The following is a 20,666-nucleotide window of genomic DNA, read 5'->3' as shown; positions in this document are numbered from 1 at the left end:
TAGGCCCCCTGGACGATGAATGCTATGTGCGGCTGAAGTTTGAGTGTGTACGATTGATTTTTTAAAATATTAGGGATTTTAGGTTAGATTTTTAGCTAATTAATTGCATTTGTCATTGTATTTTATTTATTTTTTATTATATGTTGCAAGCCGCCCCGAGTCTTCGGAGAGGGGCGGCATAGAAATCCAATTAATAAAATAAACAAATAAATTCGGTCTACTTTCCCTAATTCACGAGTGAAGATCCCAATACTTGGTGTTTCCAGCCCGCCCTTCCGATAGTGAATGTTCAGAGAGGGGCTTACTTTGGCCTTGGTAGGGGGCCTGGTTGGAAAGCTCCTATATGCCCTGCCTCTAAGAATAGCCCATCTGTTGCCTGAGATTAAACATTGCAGATCCAGATGGTTAAAAGCTTAAATCAGCCTTTCCAAAGATACAAATGACCCATTTCAGAGATTCTCTCCACTTCAGCCGCCATAGTGCAGCGAGAGAATTGATGGTGTCTGCGAGGGTCTCCTTTGGCCATTGTCAGGCAGCCTCTCCCCTCCTCGGGTGCTGGTGGGGCTTTCAGGCCCATTCGCCATTGGCTTTAGGAAAAGTGATTTTTAACAGCATGTCATTTTGAGCACTCGAACCACGCCAAGCCAAAAGCCAGCCTTAAGTACAAATATCACAGATACTGTTTGCCAAACAAGGGCCCTCAAATTGAGTTAATTTGTGGTGAGTCTCGAAATGTGCTCCGTTGGGATGGGTTTCCTTTTGGTTAAGAGCCTCCAGCAAGCAAGGAAACTAATTTAGATGTAAGCTGCACGTCTTAGGGAAGTGTCACTTGTTCCTTAATGATGAAACATGATAAAATAATACAGAGTCCTACTTTTCTAAATCAGCATAGGATTAACTACGGTTGGCAGCTGCCTGTGCTACTGCCCAGCTAGCTAACTACTATAATCTTCTGGGCTGAGGAATTTTCCCTCGTTTCCTGCAAACAAATAACTGTTCCACAGATATAATAAAACGCATGCATTTGTGACTGGTGCTAAGACCATGGTCTGCTTTGGATTTAACATAAAGGGGGAGGCAGCCAGAGGTCTGGAAACTAGCAACACATATCCCTGTTTGCGGTAGAAGGATATGGAACTGTTATGAGTTCTCCAACCTTGGCAACTTTAAGACTTGTGGACTTCAACTCCCAGAATTCTCAGCGTCCACAAATCTTAAAGTTGCCAAGTTTGGAGACCCCTGGTTTGAGCTATAAATTAGGCATAGCATAATTAATAAAACAAAGTCCCACAAACCTCCTGCGACATTCATTTTTTATTTATTTATTTATTTATTATATTTATTCATTTGATTAGATTTGATTTGTATGCCGCCCCTCTCCGCAGACTCTGGGCGGCTAACAACAATGATAAAAACAGCATGTAGAAATCCAATTAATAAAACAACTAAAAACCCTCATAATAAAATCAAACATACACACAAACATGCCATGCATAACTTGTAATGGCCTAGGGGGAAGGAATATTCATGATACAGAGTCACCCATTGGGCCCTCAGCTTGTCCATCACACCTGATGATGTGTGTGCATCAAAAGCTTGCCGGTCGCTAGCTTAGCCTGAACCATTATGATTTGCAAAGGATATGCTGGCTAGGGAATTCTGGGAGTTGAAGTCCAAGCATGGGTGGACTTGAAGAACGGTTGCAGGAACTGGGCATGGCTAGGTTAATGGGGGGGGGAGAACTAGGGGAGACATGATAGCAGCCTTCCAATATCTCAGGGGTTGCCACAAAGAAGAGGGTCAGTCAAACTATTCTCCAAAGGACCTGAGGGTAGAACCAGAAGCAATGGGGGGAAACTAATCAAGGAGAGAAGCAACTTAGTTCTAAGGAGAAATTTCCTGACAGTTAGAATAATTAATCAGCGCAACAGCTTGCTCCAAAAAGTTGTGAATGTTCCAACACTGGAAGTTTTTAAGCAGATGTTGTATAGCCATTTGTCTGAAGTGGGGTAGCATTTCTTGCCTAAGCGGGGTTGGACTAGAAGACCTCCAAGGTCCCTTCCAACTCTGTTCTTCTATTCTAGGATGGGATGAAGCAGATTTTGGCTGGTTTCATGGGCATTAGAGGGTGGAACACTTATATGAAATTGTTCCACATTCTACATGCTAAGTTTGAGACCTAAAAATGCTGCAACATTTCATTAATCTCCTATAAATGTTTTATCAGGGAACTGCTTACTTTTTCAAAAGTTTCCAGATTGCAGAACTTATTTGTCCCCTTTAGTTAAACAACACCCTGCTATTCTTACCCATTTCATTTGACAGAATGCCCCCCCCCATCTTTTCTAACCCCTTTCTGCCTTTTCCCTTGTGGAGGGGGGGTATCATTTGTAATGTAGAAACATCTAGCACTTTATAGCTCTTAAAAATTCTGTAAATGGGAAGTAAATGGTTGTACAGAGTGTAGCAAAATCATAGCATGATAATACCTTTTTGGTACTGAAAATTTTGTGTGTCTGATGTGAAAAACCCGGCCTTCTAGATTCCTCAGTGGGGAATGGAGCTGGTCTAAATCATAGCTCTACTTTTGAGGTGTAATTGTACTTGGGACAAACTCTTGGTCGGATTCAGAGCAGGGTTGAATTTCTGCTCTGTGCCTGTTCCTCCTTCCCAGATTTTTCTTAAAGAGTTTGGAATGTTTTATCTGGTGACTCAGCAGATTTTTAAATTGCCGCTTAGAAAAATGGAATGTTCCTGGGATCAAATGTTCCAGGTTTCTTTTTCTAACTCAAGCATCCAATAGCATTAAAACTTACAGTCTTTTGTAATCCATTTCCAAGTGAAGAACTAGTTAAGCAGCATTATTTAACAATCAGAGCAAAAGGTATTATATACTGACCGCAGATTCAAGATCTACCATCCACTGGTCATAACTCTAGACCAAAGGCCGCCCTTGTTATCCAGGTGCCAATCCCCACTTTTAAAACATAAGTGACAGATTAAATCTGTTTTAGAGTACACCCCCGCAGAATTAACACGCCTAATATGTTTCAGAATGGCTAGAGCCGAGACAAATTGCTTAGTGCTTTTTAATTAACCTTTGTATTACTACCTACGCTCCGGTTAACATAGCACAATAGAATAATCCACTTTGTTCCCTTTACACACGGAGGACAAAGTGCCATTCCTGAACCTTAAAAAACAAAAACATCCACCATTTAAGTAATTAAGGGAGGGAGAAACATGATAGCCGTGTTCTCCAACGTGGTGCCCTCCAGATGTGTTAAGCTCACTCAGAAGATAAGGGCATTTATAAGCCTGTCCTCATGGAAGGGGCCGAGTTGGGGGGATTCCTCAGGTACAGGTGGACTTACAATCATTTGTTTAATAATAAGAATAAGAATAATTAATAAGAATAAGAATAACCTCTGGGACCGCCTTCTGCCGCACGAATCCCAGCGACCGGTTAGGTCCCACAGAGTTGGCCTTCTCCGGGTCCCGTTGACTAAACAATGTCGTTTGGCGGGACCCAGGAGAAGAGCCTTCTCTGTGGCAGCCCCGACCCTCTGGAACCAGCTCCCCCCGGAGATTAGAACTGCCCCCACCCTCCTTGCCTTTCGTAAAATTCTTAAGACCCATCTCTGCCGTCAGGCATGGGGGAATTGACAAATCTCCCCCGGGCCTATACAGTTTATACATGGAATGTTTGTGTGTGTGTTTGCTTTTAATAATGCGGTTTTTAGTGCTTTTTAAATTATTAGATTTGTGTTTTTTACATTGTTCTTGTTATTGTTGTGAGCCGCCCCAAGTCTACGGAGAGGGGCGGCATACAAATCAAATAAATAAATAAATAAATAAAAATTAATAATATATTAAGATTTGTATGCCACCCCTCTCCAAAGACTCGGAGAGTTTAGTGACCTTTCAGAGTTAAAATGGCACTGAAAATTTTTATGACCTGTGCTTACACTTACGTCCACTGCACATTAAATTAAATTTCAACCATCCTGAACCATTTCTTGTTTCTCTTTTTCTTTCAGGGAAAAATGCTGATCGTCCAGTTGTGAGGATCGGTGACGACTGAGCTGCTGGTGGCACGCCAAGATTGGGGACGGTTGTCTTTGCTGTGCTGACCGCCCTTACTCTGAACTTGCTGTTTTGGGGGTTCCTGGGAGAACCCCGCTAGCCTAGGAAGCAGCCCCACGCACAACAGGATGTTTGGACGATGATGATGGCAAGGAAGCAAGATGTCCGCGTCCCCACCTACAACATCAGCGTGGTGGGCTTGTCCGGCACCGAGAAGGAGAAGGGCCAGTGCGGCATCGGGAAGTCCTGCCTCTGCAATCGGTTTGTGCGGCCGAGAGCGGACGACTTCCACTTGGACCACACCTCTGTTCTCAGCACCAGTGACTTTGGAGGGCGGGTGGTTAACAATGACCACTTCCTGTACTGGGGGGAAGTGGTGCGCTCTCTGGAGGATTGCGTGGAATGTAAGATGCACGTGGTGGAGCAGACCGAGTTCATCGACGACCAGACCTTCCAGCCGCACCGCAGCACCGCCCTGCAGCCCTACATCAAGAGGGCTGCGGCCACCAAACTGGCCTCGGCCGAAAAGCTCATGTACTTTTGCACCGACCAGCTGGGCCTGGAGCAGGACTTTGAGCAGAAGCAGATGCCCGACGGGAAACTGCTGGTGGACGGCTTCCTCCTCTGCATCGACGTCAGCCGGGGCATGAACAGGAACTTTGACGAGCAGCTCAAGTTCGTTTCCAACCTCTACAACCAGCTGACCAAGACGAAGAAGCCCACCGTGGTGGTGCTGACCAAGTGCGACGAAGGCGTGGAGCGCTACATCCGAGACGCGCACACGTTCGTCTTCAGCAAGAAGAACCTCCAGGTGGTGGAGACCTCGGCCAGGTCCAACGTGAACGTCGACTTGGCCTTCAGCACCCTGGTGCAGCTGATCGACAAGAGCCGGGGGAAGACTAAGATCATCCCCTACTTCGAGGCCTTGAAGCAACAGAGCCAACAGATTGCAGCCGCCAAGGATAAGTATGAGTGGCTGGTGAGCCGCATCGTTAAAAACCACAACGAAACCTGGTCCAACGTCTCGCGAAAGATGCAGTCCTCCCCGGAATATCAGGATTACGTCTACTTGGAAGGGACTCAGAAAGCGAAGAAACTCTTCTTGCAACACATCTTCCGCCTCAAGCAGGAGCACATCGAGCGCAGGAAGAAGATGTACCTGGCCATGCTGCCTCTCGCCTTCGACGCCCTGATTCCAAACCTGGATGAAATCAACCACTTGAACTGCATCAAAGTGGAGAAGCTGCTGGAGACCAAGCCGGACTTCTTAAAGTGGTTCGTGGTGCTTGAGGAGACGCCCTGGGACGCCACCAGCCACATCGACAACATGGAGAACGACCGCATCCCCTTCGACGTGATGGACACCTTGCCCGCCCAGCAGCTCTACGAGACCCACCTGGAGAAGCTGAGGAACGAGAGGAAGAGGGCGGAAATGAGAAGGGCTTTCAAGGAGAACTTGGAGACGTCCCCTTTCATCACCCCGGGGAAACCCTGGGAGGAGGCCCGGAGTTTCATCATGAACGAGGAGTTTTACCTGTGGCTGGAAGAATCGGTGTACATGGACATTTACGGCCGGCATCAGAAGCAGATCATCGAGAAGGCCAAGGAGGACTTCCAGGAGCTGCTGCTGGAGTACTCGGAGCTCTTTTACGAGTTGGAGCTCGATGCCAAGCCCAGCAAGGAGAAAATGGGGGTCATCCAGGACGTCTTGGGCGAAGAGCAGAGGTTCAAAGCGTTGCAGAAGGTGCAGGCCGAGCGAGACGCCCTGATCTTGAAGCACATCCACTTCGTCTACCACCCCACCAAGGACACGTGTCCCAGCTGCCCGGCGTGCGTGGATGCTAAGATAGAGCACTTAATAAGTTCCAGGTTCATCCGGCCCTCGGACCGCAATCAGAAAAACCTGCTGTCCGACTCCAACATCGACCGCATCAACTTAGTCATCCTGGGGAAAGACGGGCTCGCCCGGGAGCTGGCCAACGAGATCCGAGCCCTTTGCACGAACGACGACAAGTACGTGATCGACGGGAAAATGTACGAGCTGTCCTTGAGACCCATCGAGGGCAACGTCCGGCTGCCGGTCAACTCTTTCCAGACGCCCACATTTCAGCCCCACGGCTGCCTCTGCCTCTACAACTCCAAGGAGTCCTTGTCGTACGTGGTGGAGAGCATTGAGAAGAGCAGAGAGTCCACCCTCAGCCGAAGGGACAACCACCTGGCCCACCTGCCCCTCACCCTCATCCTGGTGAACAAGAGAGGGGACACCAGTGGGGAAACACTACACAGCTTGATTCAGCAAGGCCAGCAGATTGCCAGTAAACTGCAGTGCGTCTTCCTCGACCCGGCTTCCACCGGCATAGGATACGGGCGGAACATTAACGAAAAGCAGATCAGCCAAGTCCTGAAGGGCCTGCTGGATTCGAAGCGCAACTTAAACCTGATGAGCTCCACCGCGAGCCTTAAAGACCTGGCGGACATCGACCTTCGGATCGTCATGTGCTTGTTGTGCGGGGACCCGTTTAACGCCGACGATATCCTCCTGCCCGTTCTCCAGTCCCAAACCTGCCGGCCCTCCCCTTCCGGAAGCAGCAACTCCGTCTTACTTGAATACCCCATCGGGCCCCACAAGAGGCGCATCGAGCTCTCCCTGCTCTCCTTCCACTCGGCCTTCAGCATCCGCAAAAGCTGGTTGGTCCACGGCTACGTTTTGTTCTACTCCGCCAAGCGCAAGGCATCCCTGGCCATGCTGCGTGCCTTTCTTTGCGAAGTGCAGGACATCATCCCTGTCCAGATTGTGGCGCTCACCGAGGGCTCCCTCGACGTCCTGGACAACGACCTGAGCCGGGAGCAGCTGACCGAGGGGGAGGAGATTGCCCAGGACATCGAAGGGAAGTTCACCAGCATCCCCTGCAGCCAGCCCCAGCACAAGCTGGAGGCCTTCCACTTGTTCTTCAAAGACGTGGTGGAGAGGAAGAACATCATCGAGGCCACCCACATGTATGACAATGCCGCGGAGGCCTGCAGCACCACGGAAGAAGTCTTCAACTCTCCCCGGGCCGGCTCCCCTCTCTGCAACTCCAACCTGCAGGATTCCGAGGAGGACGTGGAGCCCCCCAGCTACAGCCCCTTCCGAGACGACGGCTCCATGCCCACCTTGTCCAAGGACCTGTCCAAGCTCTCCATGGAGCTGGAGGGCAACGATGGGCTCTCGGTCTTCTCCATGATGAGCACTTTCGAAAGCAAACTCAACAACAAAGTACCTCCGCCGGTGAAACCAAAGCCCGCAGTCCATTTCGATATTACCAAGGGGGATCTCTCCTACCTGGAGCAAGGACACCGAGAGGGGCAACGGAAGCCCGTCTCCTCCAGTAGCTGGCCCCCGACCGACGGCTTCGACCCTTCGGATTACGCCGAGCCGATGGACGCTGTGGTCAAGCCCAGGAACGAGGAGGAGAACATCTACTCTGTGCCTCACGACAGCACCCAGGGCAAAATCATCACCATCCGGAACATCAACAAGACCCAGTCCAACGGTAGCGGCAACGGGTCAGACAGCGAGATGGACACCGGCTCCTTGGAGCGGGGGCGCAAGGTGTCACTGACGAGCAAGCCGGTGCTGTATCGGACCCGATGCACGAGACTTGGGCGCTTTGCCAGCTTCAGGACCAGTTTCAGTATAGGGAGCGATGATGAGCTCGGGCCTATCAGGAAGAAGGAGGAGGACCAGACCTCCCAGGGCTACAAGGGAGATAATGCTGTCATCCCCTACGAGACCACTGATGAGGACCCCAGGAAAAGGAATATCCTGCGGAGCTTGAGAAGGACCACCAAGGTAACGTGGGTGGGTGTCTACGTCACTCCCGACTGTCTGGTTTGGCAGCCATTAGAGCCATTAGCCGGGGAAGCATGGCCCTTGTGGTCTTCGACTCCCAGAATTCCTGAACCCGCCATCCTGGCTCTGGGATTCTGGGAGTGGAAGTCCACAAGTCATAAAGGGCCATCCTTCCCCACCCCTGCGCTAGAGAGTCATCCAATTGTTTGGTAATCCAATGGAAAAATAATTAGGAGAGGGGTACCTGTGTTTTTGGAACAGAGGGCTGCATTTCTGTGTAAGACCTGGACAATTTATTTGCCCTTCAGAAGCATCTGCCGTATTTTTCGGACTATAAGACACACCTAAATTTTGAACACAACAAAATGTTTTCGCTGTCTGTGCACCCATTTTCAAGGCTTTTTTAAGCCCGTTTTTGGGGCTTTTTTTGAGGGCTTTTCAGCTTGTGTTTGAAACTTTTTCGGGGGCATTTTTTTTGGGAAAAAAGGCCTGAAAATGGGGCATGTGGAGACCCAAAAAAATGGGTGACGGATGGGTGGGGCCTCAGCAATATTCTGTCTCTAAGATGCACAGACGTTTTCACCCCCTTTTGGGAGACAAAAGATTGTGTCTCGTAGTCTGAAAAGTATGGTGTATTTGAGAAACATTGGGAACAAATTTAAAGGATGCAACAAATAATTTTGGTATTGATTTAAAGACAACATTTTGGTTTCAGAAATTAAGGTGCTGGATTAAAACTCAGAAGACACCAGGTGACCTTAGACCAGTGTTTCCCAACCTTGGCAACCTGAAGATATCTGGACTTCAACTCCCACAATTCCCCAGCCAGCATTCATTGATTGGCTGGGGAATTCTGGGAGTTGAAGTCCAGATATCTTCAAGTTGCCAAGGTTGGGAAACACTGCCTTAGACCAGTCGCTTCCTCTCAGCCCAAGTCAGGGTTGTTTGGTGGGGACACATAAGGAAGGAGTACTGTTTACACATCCTTGAGTTGCACAGAATTATGGGACGCTAATGTGAAGCGCAAATTCTCCCATGGGTCTGTCCCTGTGCATTCCGAGAAGGCAGCTCCAATAATCTCTGACCAGAGTGACCATTTAGGGGTCTGTTCAATAATGACAAGAAAAGTATTTTAATCAGCTGTTAATACAATGTCTTTCCCCCCTCGTGTATGATTCCATATCTGCCTTTTAAATCCAGCTGCAGAAAGCAATTTCCAAATAAGCAGCTGGCCCTTTTGAAAATAATAATGAATTTTGAAGAACTAGCTGTCAAGTATACAATATGGACTCTGTGTTTCAACTTATTTTCTGGGAACCTCATTACTTTTTCTGGTTTGTAATAAGACATCAAAAACAACACCTAAAAAGACAGATTGTAATGTGAGTCGGAAGTGGCAGATAATGTCTTATAAGTTTTCATTCCCCATGTGATTCTCCCTCCACCCCTTAAATCTGTAGTTTTGTAGAGCAGTTTGAAGTGACATCAGAAAGGATTCCTTTCTTTCACGCAAGGACCCGGGTGTCTCTTTAAACAAGGCTGCGGCTGCTTTACAAAACGGTGGTGATTTCATTCTTGCTGCAGTTGTCCGACTGCCAGGAGGGTGGATTTCTCCGCATTGGCTGGACAGCTCTGTTACTGGAAGAGGAGTGGGGAGCGGAATATAAAAGCAAGCCAGAGAGGTGGGTTTTTTAATGCCCTCTGTTTGAAAGAGCTTCGATAATGACTCGGAGCTCGCTACTTTAAAAAAAACAATTACTACTATATTTTATTTTAAAATTACGCGACGGCTGTGTGCTTTGCAAGCTGGAAAAAGCAGGAAAAAACCCTAACCCTTTCCCCTCCCAGTCTACAAAAGGATCTTACAATTCCTAATTGGAAAACCAACCCTTGATTAGAAAGGGGATGGATATTATTAAATCTTCCATTCCTTTATCGGGCAGGAAGAAAAGGACACACATACTCCCGGCTCCTTTTTTGAACCGGGCTATCTGTTGGAACTGTTAATGTAAAGAAGAGAGTTAAAATGGGGGAATTGACATTTTCCCTCCCCCTAGGCTTATAAAATTTATGCATGGTATGCTAGTATGTATGATTGGTTTCTAAATTGGTTTTTTTTAAAAAATTAACTTAAATATTAGATTTGTTTATATTGTAATATTATTGCTGTGAGCCGCCCCGAGTCTGCGGAGAGGGGCGGCATACAAATCTGATTAATAAATAAATAAATAAATAAATAAAAATGAGGCGTTGGGAGAGATTAAATGGCCAGGAGATCTGTCCCAGCAGCTTGCGGGAATTCGAACTTGCCATCCAGACAGGAACAAAAACCGCTCAGGCTGGAGAGACGGAATCATTGCTTAATCAGCAGAGGGGGCTCAGTGGGTAGGATTTCAAAGCCTGGCGCAAGGGGAAGTTTAAATAATTGGAAAAGGTTTTTCTACGTATTGCTCTTCCGGAAGCAGAGGTGGGCTGCTAAGGTGGGCCGGTGACCTGTGCTCGGCCCCGTGGCTCTGAGTGCTAGCAGAGTCCAGCGCAATTCTGCCACTGCACCTGGGCAGGTAGTGAAATCGTGCACAGAGACGCAGGTGCGCCCGTGTTTCACAGGTGCAGGTAGGCAAGAAACACAGTCGCACCTGTGTCTCCGTGCGCGATTCTGCTACCTGCCCAGGTGCAGTGGCAGAATTGCGCTGGACTCCGCTAGCACACGTCACCCTCCACACCTTAGCAGCCCACTTCTGGCCGGAAGTACAGATACAGGCAGTCCTTGACTTACGACCACACTTGAGCCCAACACTTCTGTTACTAAGCAAGGCGGTTGTTAAATGAGTTTTGTCCCATTTTACAACCTTTTCCGCCACATTTGTTAAGCGAACTACTGCAGTTTAAGCGAATCTGTCATTCCTCGCTGACTTTGCTTGTCAGACTGTGGTTGGGAAGGCCACAAATGGTGATCACATGACCGCCGGATAGTGCAACAGTCCAAAATACCCGTATTTTGATCATGTGACCCTGGGAATGCTGCAACAACAGTCGTTGTGAAAACAGGCACAAGTCGCCTTTTTTTCAGGGCTGTTGTAACTCTGAATGGTCACTAAACCAATTATTGTAAGTCAAGGACTCCCTAATGAACATGTCTGTTATTAGGCAGCTACCACAGTTGTAAAGCAGCCATTGTGATTGTCAAGGAAAGCCATGATTCCCTGGGTGTGCCTTGGCCAAACACTGGGAGAAATCGTTGGCATTTTGGCCAAAGCATCGTAATAGGCAATGGTGTGACTGCAGATGGCCGTTCGTGCAGTTCTTTTGCCAAGGGCCTGGAGTTCGGCCACGTGGTCACAGAAGGGACATGGTCATCGGAACTTTAAGCCAGGTTGTAGGTAGCCCCAAGTTAGGTCTATCAGAAGCTCTGACCCCTGCTAAGCAATCGGTCATAAGTCGAGGACCAACTGTATGCAAGTAGATTTCAGAGCAGAAGGCATTCATTGCCATGCTGTGTCTCTCATAACAAGATCTTCTTTAAAACTCATGGCTGGTCTTCATTTATTCTTCAGCCGTTATATACCTTGCAAGGGATGTAAAGAAAGCCTCTTCGTAGCTCAATTATACTTTGGGCTTATTTCCCTGACCGATAGAAATGTGTTATAAAAGTAGGGGCAGTGGTGGTTTGCAATTTATTCATAGGTAAAAGAGGCCTTTTGTGTCCATCTTTTTTCTTTATGTGCCTACAGGCAGCTGGGCAAGGTAATGGCTATCGGCCCTATTGCAAAATTAATATATGGCCACGGCATTTAAATCTGGGCTGCTTTTGCTGCCTCGTTTGGCCCTCTTCTCAACTGACTGTGTCATCGTGGGTTTCTAGCTGCTTCTGTCAGATTGATTTTTTCCATGATAAATCAACTTTGCTTTTTATTCTGCATCCCTGCGTTGTTGAGTGCAAGAGCTGACTCAGCATACGGTGGAGGTCACTTCTGTATGAAAACAATGAGGCTGAATCCACTTCCCCCATTTAAATATAGCAGGAGAATCCTAACAAGCGTTGGGTTCCCAAAAAAGAGAAGATCCGGTCAGTTCCATCTGTAGAAAAGAATTAAGAAAGTTTACACACTTCATCATCCCCAAATATTATTGGGGCTGGGACTCACAGCTCCCCAGTTAACCACTAGGCAAAGCTGCCTTAATGGTTATTCACTAACTGCCTGAAAGCAAAAATCTGTGGGCTGAAAGGTATTAGGACAGTTATTATTATTATTATTATTTATTATTATTATTATTATTATTTATTGAATTTGTATGCCGCCCCTCTCCGTAGACTCGGCACGGCTGACAACAGTAATAAAAAACATCATGTAAATCCAATACTAAAACAACTAAAAACCCTTATTGTAAAAACCGAACATCCCTACAAACAAACATACCATGCATAAATTGTGAAGGCCCAGGGGGAAAGAATATCTCAGTTCTCCCATGCCTGACGGCAGAGGTGGGTTTTAAGGAGCTTACGAAAGGCAAGGAGGGTGGGGGCAATTCTAATCTCCGGGGGAAGTTGGTTCCAGAGGGCCAGGGCCGCCACAGAGAAGGCTCTTCCCCTGGGACCCAACTGGTCGCTGGGATTCATGCGACAGAAGGCGGTCTCGTAGATACCCTGGTCCGGTGCCATGAAGTTAGCGGGAATGGACACATCTTGCAGTTTTTCAGAGTGTGTTCCTTTAAATGTGTTTCCATTATTCTCTTTCAGGCCTTGAATGTCTGTTTTCATGCAGCTCTTCAGGGTTATGAATGAAGCCATGAAAAAACCCACCCTGGAGCATGTTGCACTATCTCCCTGACATGTTCTAGCGTTTAGGTTGCCTCAGAGCCCTCCCACCAGCAAAGCATTCAGTGTCAATTCTTGAAATAATATCCACAAATAGGATCATTAGAGCATCAAAGATTTAAATCCCATATTCCTTTTCCTGTACCAGCTTTTCAACCGATTGAGACCCAAGAATACTTTGCTCTTTTAGTTTGTGTAGCTGAAGTGCTGGTTGTAAATCACCAGGGCTTTTTAAAAAAGCTGTCTCCTTTTATTCTCACTTACAGTCATGATGCAATATATATATGGCTGCTTCTGTTACCTTTCGGATTTATTCCTCTATAAATCTCTGTAGGGCAAGCAGTGCAGGATAGCAGGAGTACAAGCACCTTCCTAAGAGGCAAATTGGTGCACCTCGTTTTATCTCGAAATATAATCTCTGCTAGGATGAACAGAGAAGGGAAAAAGACGCACTCCGCCCCATACACATTTTATCAACAGACTTGGGCCTATGATTGTGTTCTCTGAAGCCAGCCACCACTGCAAATATCCCTCGCATCGCTTTGCCTGAATGTAAGTTTAAGTGAGTCAAGAAATTTCACCAAGGTATAATTTGGCTGCTGAATGGTTTGCAAGTAGCCCTTATGACACTTAATGATGGTCATAGGGGTCAAATAAGCAATGAAGAAGCAATATTAATAAAAATCTTAGGATATAAGCAACAAGTTACAGTCATACAGTCCTAAGTGGGAGGAAATGGGTGAAAGGAATGATGAGAAAAAACTAGTAGAATAGTAGTGCAGATTTAGTAGAAAGTCTGACAGTGTTGAGGGAATTATTTGTTTAGCAGAGTGATGGCGTTCGGGAAAAAACTGTTCTTGTGTCTAGTTGTCTTGGTGTGCAGATAAGTTAATAGCACGGTGGTTAAGTGAAGCTGGCCTCCCCATAGACTTTATTATCAGAAGGTCGCAAAAGGGGATGAATAATCCACCCAGGACACTGCCACTGTCATCAGTGCAAATCAGTTGCCTAAATTTGGATCACATCTAAGCGTGATAAATTTGGATCACATGACCATGGGACTGTTGCAACGGTCACAAATGTGAAAAACAACCCTGTTTTCAGTGACGTTGTGACTTTGAATGGTCACTAAATGAATGGTTGTAAGTCGAGGACTACCTGTATTTATCAATAGGTAGAATTTAAGCTCTTATTAAGCCAGGGTTAACTGATTTAATTCCTCGTTAAAGTATCTGATTATCTTTCTATCTTGTGGCCTGAAACTAAAGGGTTAACACTCAGACACACACACACACACACACCCCTTCTTGTTCCAAGCTAGTATTGTTCAAAATATCCTTCTGTCACCAGCACCTTAGAAGAGGAAGTTGTATGGAAGTGGACTAAACAGGAAGTAGACAATGGAGAGGGTGAGAACTTTCCTGGGGCCACATGGCTGGGGAGATGTCCTCAAGGGTGGGTGTTTCATCAAGGCTGCTCATTCCTTTCTCTCTCTCTTTGGTTTTTTTGAGCTCAAAATAACACAACATCTGTCCTTGTATGTTGGGGCCCTCATTGTAACTGAGTCACACCCCACCTGTTGTTATTTTTCAATTTTTGCAGTATGTCCATCTTCTCAGGTTTCCTGCCAACTTCCTCATCTTGGGGAGAAAAAGTAAATTACTATTTTTATGATGAAAAGTAATCACACGTTTATTTCTTTTTTGGTTGGTTGGTTCTGTATGTTCTGAGTCCATTTTGCACATAAATACAATAAATAAATGCGTGTATATGGAGGAGAGAGAAGAGGGGTACAAAACTATATATGATGCCAACTGGCTCCTGTCACTCAGTGATTTGAGATTTGCAAAAGTGGTTACATGGGGCAGATTTTAGCGTTAAAGAGCTGTTTGTGAGGAGCCTCTTCTGCTTGTGACCTATTGGCTCATTATTTCAGTGATATTTCCTTATCTAAACAGAGAGAGAAAATGACCTCAGGTAGGCAAAAAAAGAAGTGAGGGCCATTTCCGACTTCCTGCCGGCTTCCCCATTGATTTTCCCTGTGTAAAGCTAGTGGGGGAAATGACTGTTTGGGAGCATGAAAGCACATCAACTTTGGCAAATTTCCATCAAACAGGAGTCATGGGCCCTGAATTTGGGGCACAGTCTGTAAGCTCATTTGGGGTACATCGATTAAAAAAAAAATGTTGCTGTGTGATGCGTTTCACCCAATTGAAGGTTACAAATAATCAAACAGACACGAAAGATTTAGTAGTATATATACGGTGCCTGTTAATTCTGCTTCCTCATCTTTTTACATCCAAATACTGTGGATCAAATCTGTGTTTGATTTGAAAGATCCAGGACTGTCTCAGCTCTTTCTTTCTTCCTTCCTTTCTTCCTTCCTTCCTTCCTTCCCTCCTTCCTTCCCTTCCTTCCTTCCTTCCTCTTTTCCTCCCTCCCTCCCTTCCTTCCTTCCTTCTTTCCTTCCTTTCCTCCCTCCCTCCCTTCCTTCCCTCCTTCCCTTCCTTCCTTCCTTCCTCCTTTCCTTCCTTTCTTCCTTCCTTCTTTCCTCCCTTTCCTCCCTCCCTCCCTTCCCTCTTTCCCTTCTTTCCTTCTTTCCTTCCTTCCTTCCTCCTTCCTTCCTTCCTTTCCTCCCTCCCCCTTCCTTCCTTCCCTCCTTCCTTTCTTTCTTCCTTCCTTCCTTCCTCCTTTCCTTCCTTTCTTTCTTCCTTCCTTCTTTCCTTCCTTCCTTCCCTGTTCACTGCATGAACTGTTGTAACTAGTTTGTGGGTTCAGTGTTGGTGACAAGAACCTACCAGATCTTGTCCTTGTTGTTCTAAGCTTGCCTTGGCGTGTTGTTTTAGCCTCAGCCCACCGTATTTAAGCCACAAAATACCTTTCTCAGCATTGTTTTCGAAACAAAATCGTGTGTGATCTGCATTGTGTTACCTTAATCTGGAGGAAGCAGAACACAAACGTCCTCGTTTGCTTTTGCCATCTTTGACGCCTGCTGCTATTTTGAATTCTCTCCGTGTATAAATACGCTCATCGTTATTTTGGTTGCACCGAGCCTGTTTTTCTCATGGCTTCTGTTGTGACACATCCCTGGAATGGCTTTCTGCTTTTATATATAACATTTCCCAACTGGTGTGTTCTTTATTGGTGGGGTTCCTGCCTTCAGGTGCTCATGGTGGCATCGTCATCGCTCCTTTCCCCTTCCCCATTTTCCCACCATCACAAACCTACTGGGGCCGGATGGGCCGAGAATGCCTGACCCAAAGATAACAGAGAGACTCCGCGGGTAAGGAGGGTTGGAATCTCGGTGGCCCTGTGCCAAATTTGGCACCTTACCCACTGCTATACTGGCTCTCGCGTCACATTTATTTATTAGATTTTTATGCCACTTTTATTACTTTATAAGTAACTCAAGGTGAAGAATATACCTAATACTCCTTTCACTTCCTGTTTTCCCCCTGAACAACAATCTTGTACAGTAGGTTGGGCTGAGAGAGAGAATCACTGGCCCAAAGTTACCCAGCTGCTCTTGTGCATAATGTGCAGTTTAGAATTCAGAGGTTCCTGGTGACCGGCACAAAGTCACCCAGCTGGCTTTCATGGTTAAGGTGGGACTAGAACTCGCCGCCTCCTGGTGACTGGCCTAAAGACATCCAGTCGAATTCATGCCTAAATTGGGTCTAGAACTCGCCACCTCCTGGTTTCTAGTCCAGCTCCTTAACCATTAGTCTGAACTGAATATTACAGACATAACTTAAACAAATACGACTGACCAGCAACTTTTGCTTCCAGACATATAGACCCCATTTGTCTAATCAGATACAACGATTTAAGTCGGAGGTCTTCAAACTTGGCAGCTTTAAGACTTGTGGACGCCAGTTCCCATAATTCTCCCAAAATTCTGGGAGTTGAAGTCCACAAGTCTTAAAGTTGCCAAGCTTGAAGGCCTCTGATTTAAGTGAAATGTGCGGCATTATTATCTTTAGGCAATAAAACAGACCCTCCCTCCCTCCCTCCCTCCCTCCCTGGTATCCCTGGCCATATTAACTCTGGTTCATTGTTTTCTTACAGAAACCAAAGCCTAAGCCTCGACCATCGATCACAAAGACTACATGGGAGAGCAACTATTTTGGGGTGCCTTTGACCACTGTAGTGACTCCAGAGAAGCCCATTCCCATTTTTATCGAGAGATGCATCGAATACATTGAAGCAACAGGTAAGCAGGAAGGCCGTGTTTTAATGGCTGAAGTTGGGGGCTTAAGGGAAAAGGCAGGGTTACTGTTGCTCAGCTGGACACAGCTGGGTCTCTCAACCTGTGTGCCCCCCCACCCTTTTAAGCGTGTGATGTACTTATTACAATGACAGGTTGTTTCCTTGGTAACAACATCAGTCCAACTAGTTTGGGTAGTGAAACGTCTGAAAGAAACCAAGCAAGCTCAGAGAGCATCGAGATGCCACATTTCAATACTTAACAAAAATATTCTCCGTTATTGGTACCCGTTTTAAGACATGGATTTCAGTTTTTGTCTATTTCTTTCATTATAATGAAAGGAAACAACTATTATTTTTTTAAATCAGAAACAGGGATGCTCTGAGGGGTACAAAATGGGGGATTGGGCCCACGTGTGGCTCTGGAACCACTCTGGGTTGTCCACTCCTGGTTAGAGATACCTGGCCCTGTTTCGGAGATGGTTGGTTTAGGATTACAATGTTCCCTCGATTTCCACGGGGGATGCGTTCCGAGACTCCCCGCGAAAGTCGAATTTCCGCTACATAGAGATGCGGAAGTAAATACATTTTTGGCTATGGACAGTATCACAATCCCTCCCTTAACACTTTAAACCCCTAAATTACCATTTCCCATTCCCTTAACAACCATTTACTCACCATTATTACTGGTACTCACCATTGAATAAGACACTTAGTGACCCTGATTTTTATAAACATAATTATGTATTAGCAATAATTATTTTTTTTGTTATTTATTTGCAAAAATTATTAGTTTGGCGATGACATATGACGTCATTGGATGGGGAAAAACCGTGGTATAGGAAAAAAACAGCGAAGTATTTTTTAATTAATATTTTTTGAAAAACCGTGGTATAGGCTATTCGCAAAGTTTGAACCCGCGAAAATCGAGGGAACACTGTACAGTCCTCCTTCTCCTTCAGTTGCTCATGCTTTCAGTGTGACTTTGTAATTTTCGGTTGCTGGAAATTGTGGAGTGTGCTCCCCCCTTTGCTAAATTGTGATAATGCTCGCACAGTTAAGGACCAAGTCAGGAGCTCCTAATTGGCAATGGGGTTTTTCTCTGCTTCTGCCTCACTTCAGGTTCTCACAGCCTGCAGTGACGGAGCAAAATAAAGAGGTTTTTATCGTGCTTTGTCTTGTGACCAAATAACACATTATTAAACAAAAACCACTGGGACATCCACCGCCTGCCTAAGCAGAAGAAATAAAAAATATGAATTCGAGACGGGGACAAATCCAAAAGTCTCAGCATGCTGGTTAGGAAACCGAAATAATTTGACCACATAACTATTTATTTATTTTTATTTATTTATAAATTGGATTTGCGTGCCGCCCCTCTCTGAGGACTGAATGCAGTTTAACCTGAAACTGCTTGGAAAAGAGAGGCGGCCGTTCAGCTGTGTCTATTACACTAAATAAGTAGACTTGTACTAAATAAACAATTATTATAGTTAAATCATTTGCACTTGGCTCTCGAACCCCATGTACACAAATGGACACGCTGCTTTTCTGTGAAGGCTTAAACCAGGTTTTAAGGTCCTCTCCCCTCTAAGTGGTAAGTCTTCCAAAGTTTTTTTCCTTATCAGCTCTCCTCTTTACTGCATCAATAATTGACAGTGGTGTCTAACGGTGGAGGTTCAAAGAGAATATGAATCTTTTTATCCCTTGAAGCTACAGTAGGTGAAATTGGATAACATCTGCCAGCCGCTTAATTATTTAACTATTAGCCAGGTTGATCTGGAAGCCTTAGAAGATACCCTTCCATTTCATATGCATATCCCCCGTAGGATAACTCCTCGGCAACCCTCGGGGTAAAATCGCAAAGCTGCTGGATATTTGCTCTTATTACTAGCGAAAAATAAGGATTTCAGGTTAGTTATTTGGATTGAAACGTTTGCCTTTGAGCCCAGTTTTGACTCGCTCTTGATGGGGAGAGATTTTGGCTGCCTTCGTTTGGGGGCATGAGTGGTATTTGCTTGTGGCTTGGAGGGACTGTGGGTTGGAATCGCTCCTTTGATGCTGGATGTTTGCTAATCCATCAGCTTAAAAGCAAGGGGGTGAATACGCGAATAACGCTGATGTTCTTGGGGAAACTTCTTGAGAGCTATTTTCAAAGGGAATGTCCTGCATGGAGCAACCCTCTCTGCAATTGATCCTGTACTTCAGGGGTCCCCAACCTTGGCAACTTTAAGGCTTGTGGACTTCAACTCCCACAGCTTTGCTGGCTGAGGAACTCTGGGAGTTGAAGTCCACAAGTCTTAAAGTTGCCAAGGTTGGGGACCCCTGCTGTACTTGACATGCTTCCTGTTAAATCTCTTCTCCACGTTCACTGTTGCTCCACTATCTACCTTTGTACCTGCCTGGTCATCCCAAGAGGCACATCTGTTTCTCCTGTGCTCAAAAGCATGTCAGCAATAAGCCTCTTAGCGGATATAATTGGGGAAAAGCAGAAAATAATAAGTTTTGTATTGAACGCTGCATCGAGAGGGAGGGATTCCTATGAGGACTTTGGCACAGAACCGCTGCACATTGTGGCTGTGTTAGCAGTGCCAGATGCTGAGGATGCTGCAGAATAATAAGAATTTTGATTACTTTTATTTATTTATGCTCTCTCTCTCTCATACACACACAAACACACATGCATCTCGTCAGCTGTTAGAAGTGTTTGAAGATGGCCACTTTTATATAAACTCCTCCCTTGTATGAAACTAACGCTACCCGATTTATATATTAAGTTCACACATAATGGATTAACAACCAATAAAATGGTGATCCACGATGTTATTTCCTTAATGCTAATAAACCCCCAGATTACAGTACAATATAATTTAACACAGAAAATATTTTTTCACTTAGAACAACAACAACAACAACAACCCACATCTCTAGTTCACTCAATTTTTTTTTTTACACCATTTCTACATAAAGCATCAGTTGAACTGAGTCTGGATTACAAGATATTGAAAAACTGCCTTTAAAGTTAGACGGAATGGGAAATAGGAAATGGAAAAAAAATGTAGCATTCGTGGAATTAATTTGCTGGGGTCTTCCCCCCACCCCCCTGAAATAAAAGAAAGAATTTGACTAGAGTGGTTGGCTCCATGAAGCATTACTTAGTATGATGGCCGTGACTCAACATGGTGAGTTTGGGCTTAGTGAAACAAAGGAAACATTGAGGTATTTTTCAAAGCAATCTTCCAGAGTTCACATGGTTACCATCTGCAAATGTCTTGGAGAACTTGGCAAGGCAACTGGCATTCAGTCTTCTGCAGGGCCACAGAAAGATTGGGCTGCAATAAAGGGCAGCACGGAGAAAGATTCAAACCCTGGTTTATAAACATGTGTGGGATCACAAACATAGAAACATAGAAGTCTGACGGCAGAAAAAGACCTCATGGTCCATCTAGTCTGCCCTTATACTATTTCCTGTGTTTTATCTTAGGATGGATCTATGTTTATCCCAGGCAGGTTTATATTCAGTTACTGTGGATTGACCAACCACGTCTGCTGGAAGTTTGTTCCAAGCATCTACTACTCTTTCAGTCAAATAATATTTTCTCATGTTGCTTTTGATCTTTCCCCCAACTAACTTCAGATTGTGCCCCCTTGTTCTTGTGCTCATTTTCCTATTAAAAACACTTCCCTCCTGAACCTTATTTAACCCTTTAGCATATTTAAATGTTT

The 20,666-nt window shown here is 45.6% G+C and overlaps 1 protein-coding gene and 1 long non-coding RNA gene across 2 annotated transcripts in view; both read left to right on the top strand.

The window, feature by feature from the left end:
* The window catches only part of LOC139174405 (uncharacterized), a 177,322-nt gene that overhangs the window by 139,521 nt on the left and 17,135 nt on the right, over positions 1-20,666 (top strand). The window lies entirely within an intron of this gene.
* Positions 1-20,666, top strand: part of ARHGAP35 (Rho GTPase activating protein 35) — a 52,292-nt gene that overhangs the window by 15,174 nt on the left and 16,452 nt on the right. Inside the window, exons 2-3 of the mRNA XM_070764740.1 lie at positions 4,041-7,918; positions 16,803-16,947. Of these exons, the coding sequence (XP_070620841.1) occupies positions 4,226-7,918; positions 16,803-16,947 (3,838 nt within the window). The 5' untranslated portion in view covers positions 4,041-4,225. The remainder of the gene's footprint in view (positions 1-4,040; positions 7,919-16,802; positions 16,948-20,666) is intronic.

Source organism: Erythrolamprus reginae, chromosome 11 (genome assembly GCF_031021105.1).
Source record: "Erythrolamprus reginae isolate rEryReg1 chromosome 11, rEryReg1.hap1, whole genome shotgun sequence".
Lineage (NCBI taxonomy): Eukaryota > Metazoa > Chordata > Lepidosauria > Squamata > Dipsadidae > Erythrolamprus > Erythrolamprus reginae.
Note: the sequence above shows the minus strand (reverse complement) of the source record. Positions and strands in the feature narration are given on the sequence as shown.